The sequence below is a fragment of the Parasteatoda tepidariorum genome, chromosome 8 (genome assembly GCF_982258835.1).
Source record: "Parasteatoda tepidariorum strain Cologne lab strain chromosome 8, Ptep-v5.0, whole genome shotgun sequence".
Classification (NCBI taxonomy): domain Eukaryota; kingdom Metazoa; phylum Arthropoda; class Arachnida; order Araneae; family Theridiidae; genus Parasteatoda; species Parasteatoda tepidariorum.
In genome coordinates, this window is record NC_141762.1 from 23,429,050 (window position 1) to 23,443,600 (window position 14,551).

General features: G+C 28.0%; 1 protein-coding gene across 2 annotated transcripts in view; it reads left to right on the top strand.

The window, feature by feature from the left end:
- Positions 1–11,349: 11,349 nt before the first annotated feature.
- The window catches only part of hzg (CTD small phosphatase herzog), a 31,340-nt gene continuing 28,138 nt past the window's right edge, over positions 11,350–14,551 (top strand). Inside the window, exon 1 of one of the 2 annotated variants that reach the window (XM_016053743.5) lies at positions 11,350–11,635. In XM_016053743.5, the coding sequence (XP_015909229.1) occupies positions 11,563–11,635 (73 nt within the window). In that variant the 5' untranslated portion in view covers positions 11,350–11,562. The remainder of the gene's footprint in view (positions 11,636–14,551) is intronic. The other variant, XM_016053744.5, reaches the window with a different exon arrangement.

Below are 14,551 nucleotides of genomic sequence, written 5' to 3' on the forward strand. Positions count from 1 at the left end.
CAACTGCTCCCTAACTTGTGGAAGAAAATCAAATTGGAATTTAAAACTACTTTTACTCGCAAGGAAATTAACAGTTGCAAGAAAAAAAAGTAATACAATAAAATTTTTAAAAAAGTCTGCCTACAAGTACAGATTAAAAAGGAGAAAATAATTTTAATTATGTCAAAACTTTAACAAAAATGCCATGCGAATAACTTCCACTGTAAACTTCATCAGCCTGATTAGCTCCGAAAATCCCCCGCGCCTTTCGAAAGTAACATTAGCCCGACGTATTTTGTACAAAACCAGGCACAAATTAAATCTCCCCTTTTTTTTGCTACTTTACAAACGTTGCTTTTTATTTATTTATTTATTAATTTTATTTTATGATTATACTTAACATTGTACTCAATAATTACTTTCTTCAATAATATTTTCATTAATTGTACTTATATTGTTTGCTTAATAAATTTTTTTTTATCCATGATGTTTCTTTCAATCATTTTTCCCATTATGCAAAAAAATGTATGTTCTCTTAAACAACCTAAAAACAGTTATCTATCTTTTGGGAGGCGATGGAGATTTTATCAACTTTTTTTTCTTATTTAAAAATAAAATAATAAAATAAACATCCTGAATATAATTAGAAAAATTACTGTGAAATTCAAATTTTACTTACTTTTACTTGTGAAGAAGAACAATACGTGTTTGAGTGTCTTACTGGATTTAAAATTGATAGTTAATTCCTGAACAATTAAATTTTTTAAGTCGATAAAACCTAGATGGAAAGAGGGAACGAAATGATCTTAAATAAATAACTTCAGCACGTATGGGAGTTCTGGCGAACGATACTGAGAAAGGTATGGAGACCCCTGGTTTAAAAAAGAAGAAGTCCATATTTTAATTTCTTTTTTAAAGCGGATTTTTTCAAAACCGTATAAATCTTTTTTACCATATATACATTTTCTCAAATTATATTAATGCTGAAATAAAATCTATATAATATTATTAATGATAATTCCATTATCTATTCATTATGCATTGTTTTCATTAGTTTATATAAAGAATAAAACCACTTTTTATGATATAATCTGAGATGTAGTTTCGGGGAGGAAGGGTAAAGGGAGTCTGGATTGCAGTACGATCTTAAAGAGTGCGGTTACTTTTAGCGCAGCGGTTTCCAATTTTTTTTCTACTATGAAACCTTAAATAATCAAACTTCTTTTGATGGAACCCCTAATGAAAGCAAAGCAGTTCAATGGCAACTGTGTGAATAACAAAAAAGAAAAAGAAGGGAAAAAAGACTATTAATTGTTTTGAAAATATTCAATATAATATCATAATCTATATTATTTAATAGTCTATATTATTGAATATAATATAGACTATTAATTGTTTTGAAAATATTTAAAAGTTATGAAATATTGAGAATTATGAATTTGTTTTTTGTTATATGCATTTTCTGAAATTGAACAAAATAGTTAAATTATGGTTTCCAGAAAAAGAACTGTTATTTAATTTTGAGAATTATTATCAGAGAAAGTAATTCTCTAATAATAATTCTCAACCCTCAAATTAAGGTATTTTATTTTGAATTGAAAAGCTTGATGACAAATATTTATTGAATTTTTCATTGGGCCTGTTCAACATAATGTTATTGGGAAAAGAATATTTATTTTTTTTAAATCACGCTACTTTCTTTTCATTGCCATTTTATATAAAAATTTCAGATAAACAAACATGAGATAAATACATTATGTATTATTGATTGAATATAAATATAGTTATTGCTGGTTAAAAAGAAAACCTAACGGGACCTAGGTTTTCACGGAGCTCCTTTTAGGAACCGCTGCTCTAGCGTAATTAAAAGGTTGAATGCAAAATTACTATTTAAAATTCTATAGCAATATTAAAAATTAACTTTTCGCATTATTGCTAAATAATATCTCTCTGAGAAAGAAAATTATAGTAACCTGGATCTAAAATAGTATTAGAAAAAGTTTTAGGATGAAAATGCAATGACAGCTGCAAAATTATCTAGTTAATATTTCAAACCAGTCAAATCAGAAACAAAATCTGTGTTAATAAGACAAAGAACTTAGGGATCTTGTTTGAATAAATTTTGACTTAGCCTTTAGTTACACGTATGAACATTAAGATTGCTTACTTTTAATTTTGAAATATATAGATATTGGTTAATATTATATTGCTTCGCATCAATATGGAAACCATTACAGTGAATGGGGTGTTTCTTAATCATTACCCTTGAAATGTAATGGACTCCTTGGCAATGCCTTTTAAGGTCCTTGATATAAAAAAAATAGTCTATTAGAGGTCACAAATTGATAATTAAGCAAGGAAAAAACAAAAACGCAATTAAAATCTGTTGAATCACTAATGAGGAGATGACAGGAAAAACATCAAGCTCAATGTGATTATCTGGCGAAACTTCTCTCTTTCCATTGACAATCAAATAGATTATTATGTTTTTATTCCCTCTTCCTCACTGGTGATTCGATTGTTTTTGGAAAAGCGTTTTTGTATGTTCTATTCCTTGCTTGAATATTAATTTGTGGACCCTAATGAGCAAACTTTTTCTACTCTTTTTTTCGATAAGGATTTTTAAATACGTATGAAGAGCAGTCATTGCGGAACATCCAGTCATATACACAGAGCGAAAAAAAAGGATTAAAAGAAAAAATAACACGGGGAAAATAAGGAAGTAAATAGATGAAATAGTAAAAGGGAGAATCAGTGGTAAGCGAATTAGTGAAAGGGCATATAAGTAAATGGAATCAGTTCCTAAATTGATTAAGATTTAAAAAAAAAAAAAAGTTTGTAAACATATCGATGTATGGTAAAGAAATTTGAAAATGATATTTTTTTTCTTATTTTTTTCACTTTTTTTTAATTAATTAATTAATTTATTTTTTGATAGCGTTGTATTAGGAATGGAGCATTAGATTTTCTATTTTTATAAATAAAGTATCTTAATAGAGAGGAATATACATACTTGTGTGATTTGCAAAGGATTCAATTTGCAATCTACTTTCAAGTATTGTAACAAATCGCATGTCGATATTTTTATTTTGATTAAATAACTGACATCCATATCGGTACATTAATTAAAAGTTTATTGAATTAATCGATAAATGGACACTGACTCAGTATTCTAGGATGGAATTTCAATACAAGTTGAGTGTCACTAAACTAATGAGTTGTTTCTTAAAAGCGAATTAAAATCACAGATCTAAAAACATTGATCTATGTAGTTTGGAGAAAAACGGAAGTGAGCGATAAGTTGAAATAATATTGATTTAACAAACGTATATTATTAGACTTCTATTTTCCTTGTCTTAAGAATTTTCTTCTTTTTTCTTTCAACGCGAGCTTCATACATGTATTTGGTTGTTTTTTTATCGTCTGCCTCTTTTGATAAGTGCTTCAGTACTCCACAGTCAGATGATTTTATTGATGTGTTGTTCTTATTAAAGCGCTATTATACCTCTTCTCTATGATTCGTAAATCAATTTCGTTTCTTCAAATATTATTTAAAAAAATTCGGAATTGGTTTGATAGATGTTTTAGTTACTGTAGAACAAATACAAGATTTGACTATAAAATAATTGAAAATATTTTAATAATAGCCATAAGTAAAAGCGATATAAAAATACAAACGAAAAATGTTTTAAGAGAATATCAGATTGGAAAATTACCACAAAAATGAAATAATAATTATAAGAAACAGCAATAATTATTAAGTGTAATCTGAAGAAGTATAATTGTTTTTTTCCCCGAAATAATTCCGAAAAAAACAATCGAAGCATGATATTAGGAATATTAAAAAAATATTTATTTTCTTAACAGCGTTTGTTAAATTTCAAACAAAATAATTTGCTTTTTATTAAGTTTTATTCAATAACAAATGGACATATTTTTTTTTCTGTTTTTTTTTTTTTTTACATTCAATCGATTGTAAATTGGGTCGGCTGTTCAACGACGGTTATGAAATAAAAAATAAAATCAATCAATTGTCAAACTCCGACGTTGTTACATGATTGATCTTCGGTTGAAATAAAACACGTCTGGTTTCATTGCCACAGGGGGAAAAAAGCCACTTTGAACTTGATCAGTTTAAAAAGTTTCTACGGTTTTATTTAAACTTAGAATGTGATTTTCAAAAATAATGAACTATTACAGTCAAGTTTTTTTAAAAATTCCAATGCATTCAGAATCCCTCGTAACTTCCAGAAAATGCTTTTTTATTACTTTCCTAAAAGTGCTATTTATTATTATATTCACATGAAATGGAGAATGACGTGATTTTTCACGAACTAAGGTCACACGTGTCCATCTGCCGTTCATTTACAATCGCTGTTCTGGGAAAGCCAATACGTTCTAGCTATCGCTTGAATTTTCGTAATTAAATCCGACTATTTTAGATGGTCAATAACTGTCTGTAAAATAAATTGTGCCCTAATGCAACCCAATGAAAATGTGGGTTTAATCTAACATATTTTTATAATGTTAAATTCCAATGGTAGTCACTGAAACATTGATATTAGTTGGCAAAAATTTTCTAATTCTGAATCTTTAATACTTTTTAGTTCAGTAATATAACTGCTAAAATGGGTTAGGTGGATCTGGTATTACTCATTAAAACAATGCGTTACAATTCAAAAAAAAAAAAAAAATTGTCCTTTCATTTTTTTTAACCATATCAATCTTAATTTTAAAGTATATTTCTAATTCATTTCGAAGATTTATTTTCATGTTAAGTGAAAGAAATGTTGAATAAATTTTTTATACTAGTTTAAGATTTTAAAATGTAGCAAAGTTTAAGTTATTGATATTTTTAATTTATTTATCAAAGCGGGGAGTTGTCTTCAGCATAGCAGTAACCTTTTAACCCCTTCCTTCTTGCTCCCGTGATATTGACGGGCTGGAGTGTTCAGTAGTAATGCGCCAATAAAAATAAAACTAATTCATTTCTTTTGCCCAGAAAATATTTTATTTCTCATTTTACACACCATATAGCTGTACCAGGATATTTTTAAGGTAATTGTAAATAGTTTATTTTAAACTAGATACTAGCAGTAATCAAATACGTGTATTTGGAAAAATAGACACTTTCATGACCGTTTTCTTGAAAATTAACCGATCGTTAAGGGGTTAAAAAACTTGTGATTCAAGCAAAGCTTAAAATTCATTCTTTCAACAAAAAAAAAAAAAAAAAAAGGAAAAAAGAAAAAAACAATTGAAGTTAAAGAGAAGAAGAAAAAATATATTCCTATAGGTTTCATAAATTTTATTTTAGTTGCGTTAATCTATGTCATTAAGAGTATCTGAAATCAAGCATATGCACATTTATTTAGTTCTACATTACAGAAACAGGAGTTAATTGTTAGAAATGCATATAGAAATAATTTTTAGCCATAGCAAAGTTACTATTTACTCAAAGAATAAAAATATTGAGAAAAATATCAACATTACTGTCTATTTTTTAATTATATAATAAATAATAAGGAACGTGCATTAGAATTTTTTATTTTCATTTTGTATAACTTTATTTTTCATTATTATTATTTAGCTTTAGTGAAATAAATCGTCTAGCTAAATGATATTCGCTGAAATTATGTGGATAAATTAAATAACATTGAGTGAAATTTTAAGTATAAGTAGATTATGGCGATAATGATGGACAAATATATTTTGAAACAGAATTAAAATTTATAATTTTAAAAATTAAAATAATTTCCAACTGTAGCGAAATTCTTATTTACTCAAAAAATAATAAATATAAGCGCAATGTGTATTTGAATATTTAATGCATAGTAAAAAAGAAAGAAAAAAAGGAAGACGTAAACTGCATTAGTAAATGTTTACTTAAAAAGAAAATCCTTCAACCCTAGTAAAAAAAAATGAATATATAAAAAGAAGCAAAATTAAATTATATTATTTAAATTCTTGAACATTAGCATACGTGTTGTAACGATGATGAATTCATGTTTTTCAATGGACTAGATTTATAAAAATGCTGATTTGTTTTAATGCAATACTGAATAATAAAATCATCTATATCTAAATGTATACTATTTCTATCCAATTTACGACTGATTTTAATTAAGTAATTAGGCCATAATGGAGCATTACTTTAACTTATAAGAAAAATAAAATAATATTTTTATGAACTTTAACACCTCTGATTTCAGCTGAAAAGAAACGTTGATTCGCTGTGAAGAGCTGCTTCTTCATTTACTCAAATATTTTAGTGATAAATAAAAAGTTTGAAAGTTTTAAAATCTTTCTTTCATTTTGCATAGACTCTCAAAACTATGGATTTATGTCACAAAATTTTTACTAATAATTTACAACTGATGTTCATACGATATAAGTGATATCAAAACTAAAATAGCATTGAAATAGCCTTAGTGGATGGAGACGGCACGTTTCCATTTAGCACATGTGACGTCATGACCAATCAGGTATCGTTTTTGATTGCATCACTTACGGAGGCCTATTCGGACAATCTAAATGTTCAATAACTAAATAAATAAACATTTGGTGGAAAAAAAAATCAGATTTTCGGTTTTAGGATAGAATTTCCAATAAGTTATGATTGAAAAAAAAAATTAAGTTAATTAAAAGTAAAAATTAAAAATAAAATCAATATTTTTCATTAAGCGATACACATGATCAGTTTATAATCTGAAGAAGAATTATAGGTAATTTAATTATAATTTAACAGCAAAGAGAATCTAATGTTAAAACTCGAGATGAAATCAGGAACGTTTCAAAAGGAAAACATTTAAATAAATAATAAAAATAATATACAGTAATTTCAATTTGACGGTAGAGAAATTCTATTGTTAAAAACTTAGTACAAAACTTGGAGCATTTCAAAGGCAATAATAAATAATAAAAATAATAATAAAAATAATAAAATAATAATGATAAAATTGTAGCAGATAACATTTCTATTGCTATAACTTGGTACGAAATTTCAAAAGGAAAGTTAAAAATTTCAACAGCTACTTTTAGAAAATTTCTACAACTTCAATAAAAATTTCAAACAAGAAAACAGAAAATGTTTTAATTAGTCTTGGAAGAAGATTTTTGAGAGTTACGAGCATTGAAATTGACATCGTTAGAGTTGAAACATTTTTATTCAACGATACTTATGATCAGAGTATTATGCGAAGAAGAATTATAAATAATGTAATTACAATTTAACATAAAAGAAAATCTCATGTTCAAATTAAAGACGAAATTGGGAATATTTCAAAGGAAAAAATATTAATAAATTATAAAAATGATACAACTTAATTTCAATTTAATGGTAGAGAAATTCTATCGTTATAACTTGATACAAAATTTGGTGCATCTCAAAAGGAAAAATAATAATAAATTAATAAAAATAATAAAATAAATAAAAATGTAAATAAATAAAAAAATAAAAGGAATAAATAAATAAAAATAATGATTAAATAAAAATAATAAAAAGATTAACGGAAAGAATTTATGTTGCTATAGGCACGAAGAAGATAACATTTCAAAGGAAAAGTTAAAAATTTCAACTACTTTTACAAAATTTCTACAACTGCTATAAAAATTTTAAACAAGACAATAGAAGTTTTTAATTAGTCCTTAAAAAGATTTTAGAGAGTTACAAGCGTTGAAATTGATACCGAAAGTGTTAAAAAAAATTTTTTTAACGATAGGGGAGAGTGGGGTCAATTGTAACAGGGTACGATTGTAACAGAGCAAAAATTTCGAGTGTCGGGTTCTAGATTTGATTCCTAGGTGGCGCACAAGGAGTATTTAATAAATCTACATGTACACACCTGCTGGCAACCATTTTTATGTACTTTTGAAAGAGTTACATCACAAAAGATATTTTCACGCTACGTAAGTGCTTTTTTTTGGTATTAGAATATTATATTGTAACAAAGTAATTTTATTTAAACAAATAAAAATTATTAACCGAATATGTAAGTGAACACCTTAATTAACATTTCAATAAAAAAATTTAGTTTTGTTAATTAACTAGCATTGTTTTTAACAAATGAAGCTGAAATGGCGTCATGGGGACGTTTGTAACAATAAGTAAAGGGACGATTGTAACAGCTGAAAATAAATAATCTTATGTTTACAAACCATTACTTAACTCTTTAAGAACCACCAATAGTTTCCTATATCATTCATATTATGTTGCATGTGCATTATTTTATTTGTTCCCTTTCACAGCATAAATTAAAATTTTTAACCCCTTAAAGTTAAAAATGAACCCTTTAGGTCTCTGCTCATAATTATTTTTACTATTTTTCCTCCTAAAATATCACTACTATTTTGATCAATAAAAAAATATATCACAACTATGATAATATGTATAATTGACTATGTTTTAGTTGAATTTATGAACTGTTACAATTGACCCCGTAAGTGGGGACAATTGTAACAACTGCACGACTGTCAAAAATTGTTAATAACTAATATAATAACATTTAAAATAAGGTATATATTTATTTTCTAGTAGAGGATAGTCTACTTTACTCGTCTGTCAATTAATACTAAAAATATATTGGATTTTTTGTTAGTTAAAAATAGTTAAGTAAAAAATGTTACAATTGACCCCACTCTCCCCTACTCATGATCAGAGTATTATGAAGAAGAAGGGATAATTACAATGCGGTAGGGCACTGGGCCCATATCCAAGAGGTCGTGGGTTCGATCCTCGCCGGCCGAAGACTCCCCGTGTAGTAAATGGTGACTGATGCACGTTAAATCTGTCGAGTCTCAAAGTCCTCCATGTTCCCACAACAAATCAACACCTCTGGGGGTACTGATCCAGGAGTTTCCTTGTCTTCTGGATTGGTTCAAAATTACAAGGCTACGGAGTTGAACGTAAGTAGTCGTAAACCCATGAAATTGGGTCGGCTGTTCAACGACGGTTATAAAAAATAAAATGGATGGAATTATGGATGATTACAATTTAACAGCAAAGAAAATCTTATGTTAAAACTAGAGATATAATTGGGAACGTTTCAAAGAAAAAAATATTAACGAATTATAAAAATATATGTAATTTCAGTTTAATAATAGAGAAATTCTATAATTTTAACTTGATACAAAAGTTGATGCATTTCAAAGAGAAAAATAATAATAAATAAATAAAAAATAATAAAAAATTAAACGGCAAAAATTTCTATTGCTATAGGCGCGAGATAGATAACATTTCAAAGGAAAAGTTAAACATTTCAACAGCTACTTTTATAAAATTTCTATATCAAAACTAGAAAAACCACAGAAGCCGAGAGTTTAGTATATTCACAGAACAGAACAAGAAATGCCACAGTGGCCGAGGGGGACAAATCAGGGCAAAATGCATTTATGGGTGGAAATGCATTCTACTTGATTTGCCCCTCTCGGTCACTGTGGTTTTTCTTGTTCTCTTTTTCATCGTTTTTCCCTCTCGGCTAGACTGTTTTGTTTTCTTTCTAGTTTTGTTTTGCACCTTAATTTATTTTTCTGTTTTTCGTTGAAAATTTTGTGTTTTATATTTCAAATTACTTTTATTTCTTCTTATTCACGTCTGGTTGTTGTTGTTCATTTATGTCGCACTAGAGCTGTACAATGGGCTATTGGCCACGGTCTGGGAAACATACCTGAGGATGATCCGAAGACATGCCATCACAGTTTTGATCCTCTGCAGAGGGGATGGCACCCCGCTTCGGTAGCCCGACGACCTGCACGCGGAGTCGAGCACTTTATGGTAGCACAGTTTAACGAGGACCAATACCGCACACTCTCGGTCCCTACGCAGACTGATCCAAGTGGTCATCCACCCGCACACTGACCGCAGCCAGTGATGCTTGACTTCGGTGATCTGATGGGAACCATGTCTTAACGATTAGTCCACTGCGGGACTTATTCACGTCTGGCAAATCTTGAAAATGGGTGTCTGTTTTTGAGCGCTTAAAACAAATCAACTGTTATATCCAATTGGTATATTTTTGAAGCGAATGTAGTTTTTAATTGAGTAATATCTAACCGCTTCAGTTTCTTGAGATTATTCATTTAATGTGGTTGTAAAAGTTTAACCAGAAGAGCGGTTTCATAAAAACCAGTAAAAACAAACAAAAAATAAAAAACTAATAATTAAAGTAGTATTTTTCATCATTTAATTTCATAGTTATAGGTTTCAAAAATTTTTTGAATTGTGAGTTAGATTTTTACACTTGCTGCAACAATGTAATTTTTAATTTGTTTTATCAAAAAAATATTTTTAAAACAAATTAAAAATTGCACTGATTTAGAAAACGTAAAAATTTTTTTAACTTATAATTCAGATTTTTTTTTAAATTAATTAATAAATTAATTTTAATTTAATTTAGAAAAATCAGTTAAATACTTTTTTAAAATATGTTTTTGTTCTCTTTACTTTGCATTAAATTTTAATTGGAAAGAATAACAAATCAGACAAAATTGGTTAAAACAAATTAAAATTTCACTGATTTCGCAGATGTAAAAAATTTGTTTTTAACTTACAATTCAAAAAAACTTTAAACTGATTAATGAATTAATTATTATTTAATTTATTAAAATCAGTAAAAAATATTTTTTTAAATATGCTTTTTTTTCACTTTGCGTTTTATTTATTTACTTTTAACTTTTATGAAATTGGTACGACTTATTTTTAAACAATATTTTTAAATGAAAATATCAATCCTATTTAGCATTCACTGTTTTGGGATTTTTATAAAGATTAGCAAAGGTTACCTTTTGAAGTTTTACATTGATAAACTTTACTCTTGTTTCTAATTATATTTAAGATTATCCTTTGGAATAAAAATTTTATTATTTAAAAATTCTAAGATTAAATGCCGATTTTATGCTGTTATAAATCATTACTTAAAATATAGTTTTACAAAAAGAGCTCTGTATACATATTTTTTATTAAAAATTCTTTTAAAAGAATCTTATAAAATCTTGAAATCAATTTATAAAAATATTACATATTTAGCATTAAAAATTTATATTTCTCAAGATAAATGTTTTATTATAATTTTCAAATAATTTCAGATTTTGAGACAAATTGGTGATAATTTTAATCAGTTTGAAATTAATTAGAAAATATTTTTTCTCATTCTCTCTTTTTTATCCCATCAATAGTAAGAACAGGAATTCAGTTTTTTGAGATTTAGTGAAAAAAAAAACTGAAGCAATTTTTGACTCATCGTTAGTTGGAGTTTATATTTTCTAACCCTTTGCTCATTTTTAACTCAGTATTTCATGTGTAGGAAAGAAATGTTCACTAAATTAAATTCCCCACAATTTGTCACTTGTAATGATCTGATTTTGATGGTATCGTTTTTTCTGCTTTTTCCTTTTGCCGGAGAAGGGTCACATGGAGGGTTTCGTTTCTCCGCGCGCATGCGCATTAGAGCTTTAATTAAAATTGAAGTTATCATGATGTGAGCGCCATTGCTAGCATCTAGGATAATTTTTCGTTGTTTTATAGTGTTTTAATTGAAGCTGTTTGGATATAAATCCATCGAAACGGCTTCTAGAAAGGGAAGCTAAATGGACAGTACGTCCATTATTACACAAGCTAGCAGGGAAGAGGAACAACTTACAAGTTTTCCTCCCGAAAGAGGTTAGTGCATGATCAAAATGGCGTCTTTCTTGCGTTGTAATATTTAAAATGCATTTATCAATCTTTATTTATGTTTGTATGCATGTGTGCTTTAGATTTCTGCTATTTCATATTATTTTTTCATGTATTAGCTATTTTATATGCTTTCAACAATCTAATCGCATTGCGATGTCGTCAGCATATAGTTTACTGTGATTTTGCGCGCACAGATTGTAGGCTGCGTTTTGACAACAAACATAACGCCTCGCAGATGACGGCATCTGTTAGGCCTAGTTTCAGAAATATTTTCTAATTAACCCTTCCGCTATGCTTCATTTTAAATCCTTTAACGAATGAGGGCACACCATGTTTGTTTTTTTAATGCAAATAATTATTTTTGTAATATAACGCTGCATGTTGTCTTTTAACCTTGACTCTGCACTGTTTTAACCCTTCATTATAAAAATGTATTTAATCGTTGCTGCTAATAATTAAGCGAGTAAAATTTAAAGTTTAAACAACTGAATATTCTTTATTAAAATGACTCGTATCATTTTTGCATCAAAGATTTAAATAGCATTTTAATTTTAGTGATCATTGTTGACATTTCTAAAATAAAGATTTTCTTATTTAATGATTGTACTTAATTTAAATTTACTTTATGTATTATGTTAAATTACGAGTAATGCATTAACAAATTAAATCTTTATTGAAAGTTCTTTGTAAGTAACGCATGCTATGAATTGATATTTATCTCTTCTGATAGTTTCGAACATGTTAAAAATAAGCTAGGAATGATCATATTTTTCAGTATCAATCTCTCCACCTTTCTTGATTTTTATCAACTTAAATGAAATATTTCAATATTAATCACCATAATGAATTGTTTTTTTAAAGTTTTAATTTGGTATTTGGTACCTATGCTGTCCGTTAAAGATTTAAAACAAGTAAAAATCTTTATATCAAGGACACAGCTAGGGAAGATTTCCGTATCATGATCTGTGGCAGAAATATCGCCAAGTCTTGGCAATTTCCGGGCAGCGGCTTGCGAGAAACTAAAAAAAAACTTTCAGAAAGGAACTAACTCGAAAGGCATAACTCGTAGCCACTCCCGGGCACATATCTACATTTTTTTTTTAAAATAAAATTTTTGATAGTAATTTTTGTGATACTTCTGAATTATTTCCTTACCTTGATCTCTGCCAAAATAATCAAGTCTTGTCAACTTTTGGGCGGTAATCCATGTGAGGACTAACTCATAGCAACTCCCAGTTTATGTTGATATATTTTAAAATTTTTTTTTTGAAAACCATATAGTGTTTTACGTATTGTAGCTTGCTTAACTTATTAAAATACGAAAATGCCCCTGATTTAAGATATTGGATTATGGGTGATCTCATTTTGCAGGGGTCTGTCCAGACATTTTGTGAAAGTTCCATTTTTGTAAAATTGCGAAAAAATTACTCGTAATTTGTGAATATAAAATAAACGTTATGTCACATTCTTTCAACCAGGGTCCTGCTTTTGTGAAGTTGTGCAAATGTTATTGCTAAAAACTTTTTCAAGGAGTTTTTAAATTGTAAAGAGATACAAAATTATTATGCTCAACACTGTAAAATTACAATAATAATAAAAAAAAATTTAAGAGATAAACAGCAATTGCTGCTACTAAATTAGAGATGCAACATACAAATATTTGGTATTTAGCCTATGCTACTGAACACAGAATATTCATTTCGGACGAATAAAGGAAGAAGCATCTACCGTAGACAAAACAACAACTAACTGTCTTCCTCCCCCCCCCCCTGGGAGAGGGTGGTTTATTCGATTAACAAATCAATAATTAAGATAACAAATATGTGAAGGATCCGATTAAAAGATAAATTATTTTGTGAAGGGTCCGTTTTTCTGAAAAGATATTTTGTGAAGGGTCCATTAATGGACCCAAATTTCTCCTAAACAGACCCCTGTGGGTACACTCATTTTGTTTAATTAGGATCATTGCAAATTAAATTCAGCCTGTAATGAGCTGCATTAATTTATGCTTGGTTAAAATAGATTTTTACGACGCTTAATAGATCTAGTTCTAATATAGTTTAGTATGATATGAAGTATATAAAGAAAATAGATAGTTCCGTATCATGATATGTCACATCAGCTATAATCACCCAGGTACCAAGTAATTTAATTGAAACTTTAAGTTCACTGTTTTTTTTTTTTTTTTTTTTTTTTTTAATGTAGTGGTGTGCCGTGAGGTGACTATAAGTTAATACCATGTATGAAAAGAGTTCTATATACAAATTTAAAATTCATATAATCTGCTTGACAAATGTAAATATAAAGCATTGTAGAATTTTTTTGGATTGGACTTCTGACAGAAGAATGGTGGATTAATGCCCATCAAATCAACAGAATGCTAAACAACATTCGAATATATATTGTATATCTGGGTGTATAAGTCAACCTTTCAAACTCCTAAAATTTTATGGAAATCGGGAGGTTGAATCAGGAAAATTAAGTCAGATATTTGTTGATAGTCAAAGATCAATGCATGATAAACAATGAGATGAATAACTTCCTATTTGTTCAACTCAAAAACTATTTTTAATTTGTTATATGCAATTAATTTTGCCTTCAAGTGATGTCTCTTGAGGAAAGTTTAACCTTGTGACCTCAGAGCGTTTCTTTGTGCATCTTTGAGGGATACCTCTCATAGCATCCTTATTTGAGGGCAAATTTATCATATCCAAGTGAAACAATGCAATATATTTTTAATTTTAGAATTTTATATATATATATACAGGGATCTGTCCAGGCCGAATTTACTACCGTTTAGCGGTACCTTCACAAATTCAACTTTAGAAGAAACGGTAGTTTCACAAATTCAATTTTAGGAAAAACGGTAGTTTCACAAAATAATTTTTCTTGAAATTTCAT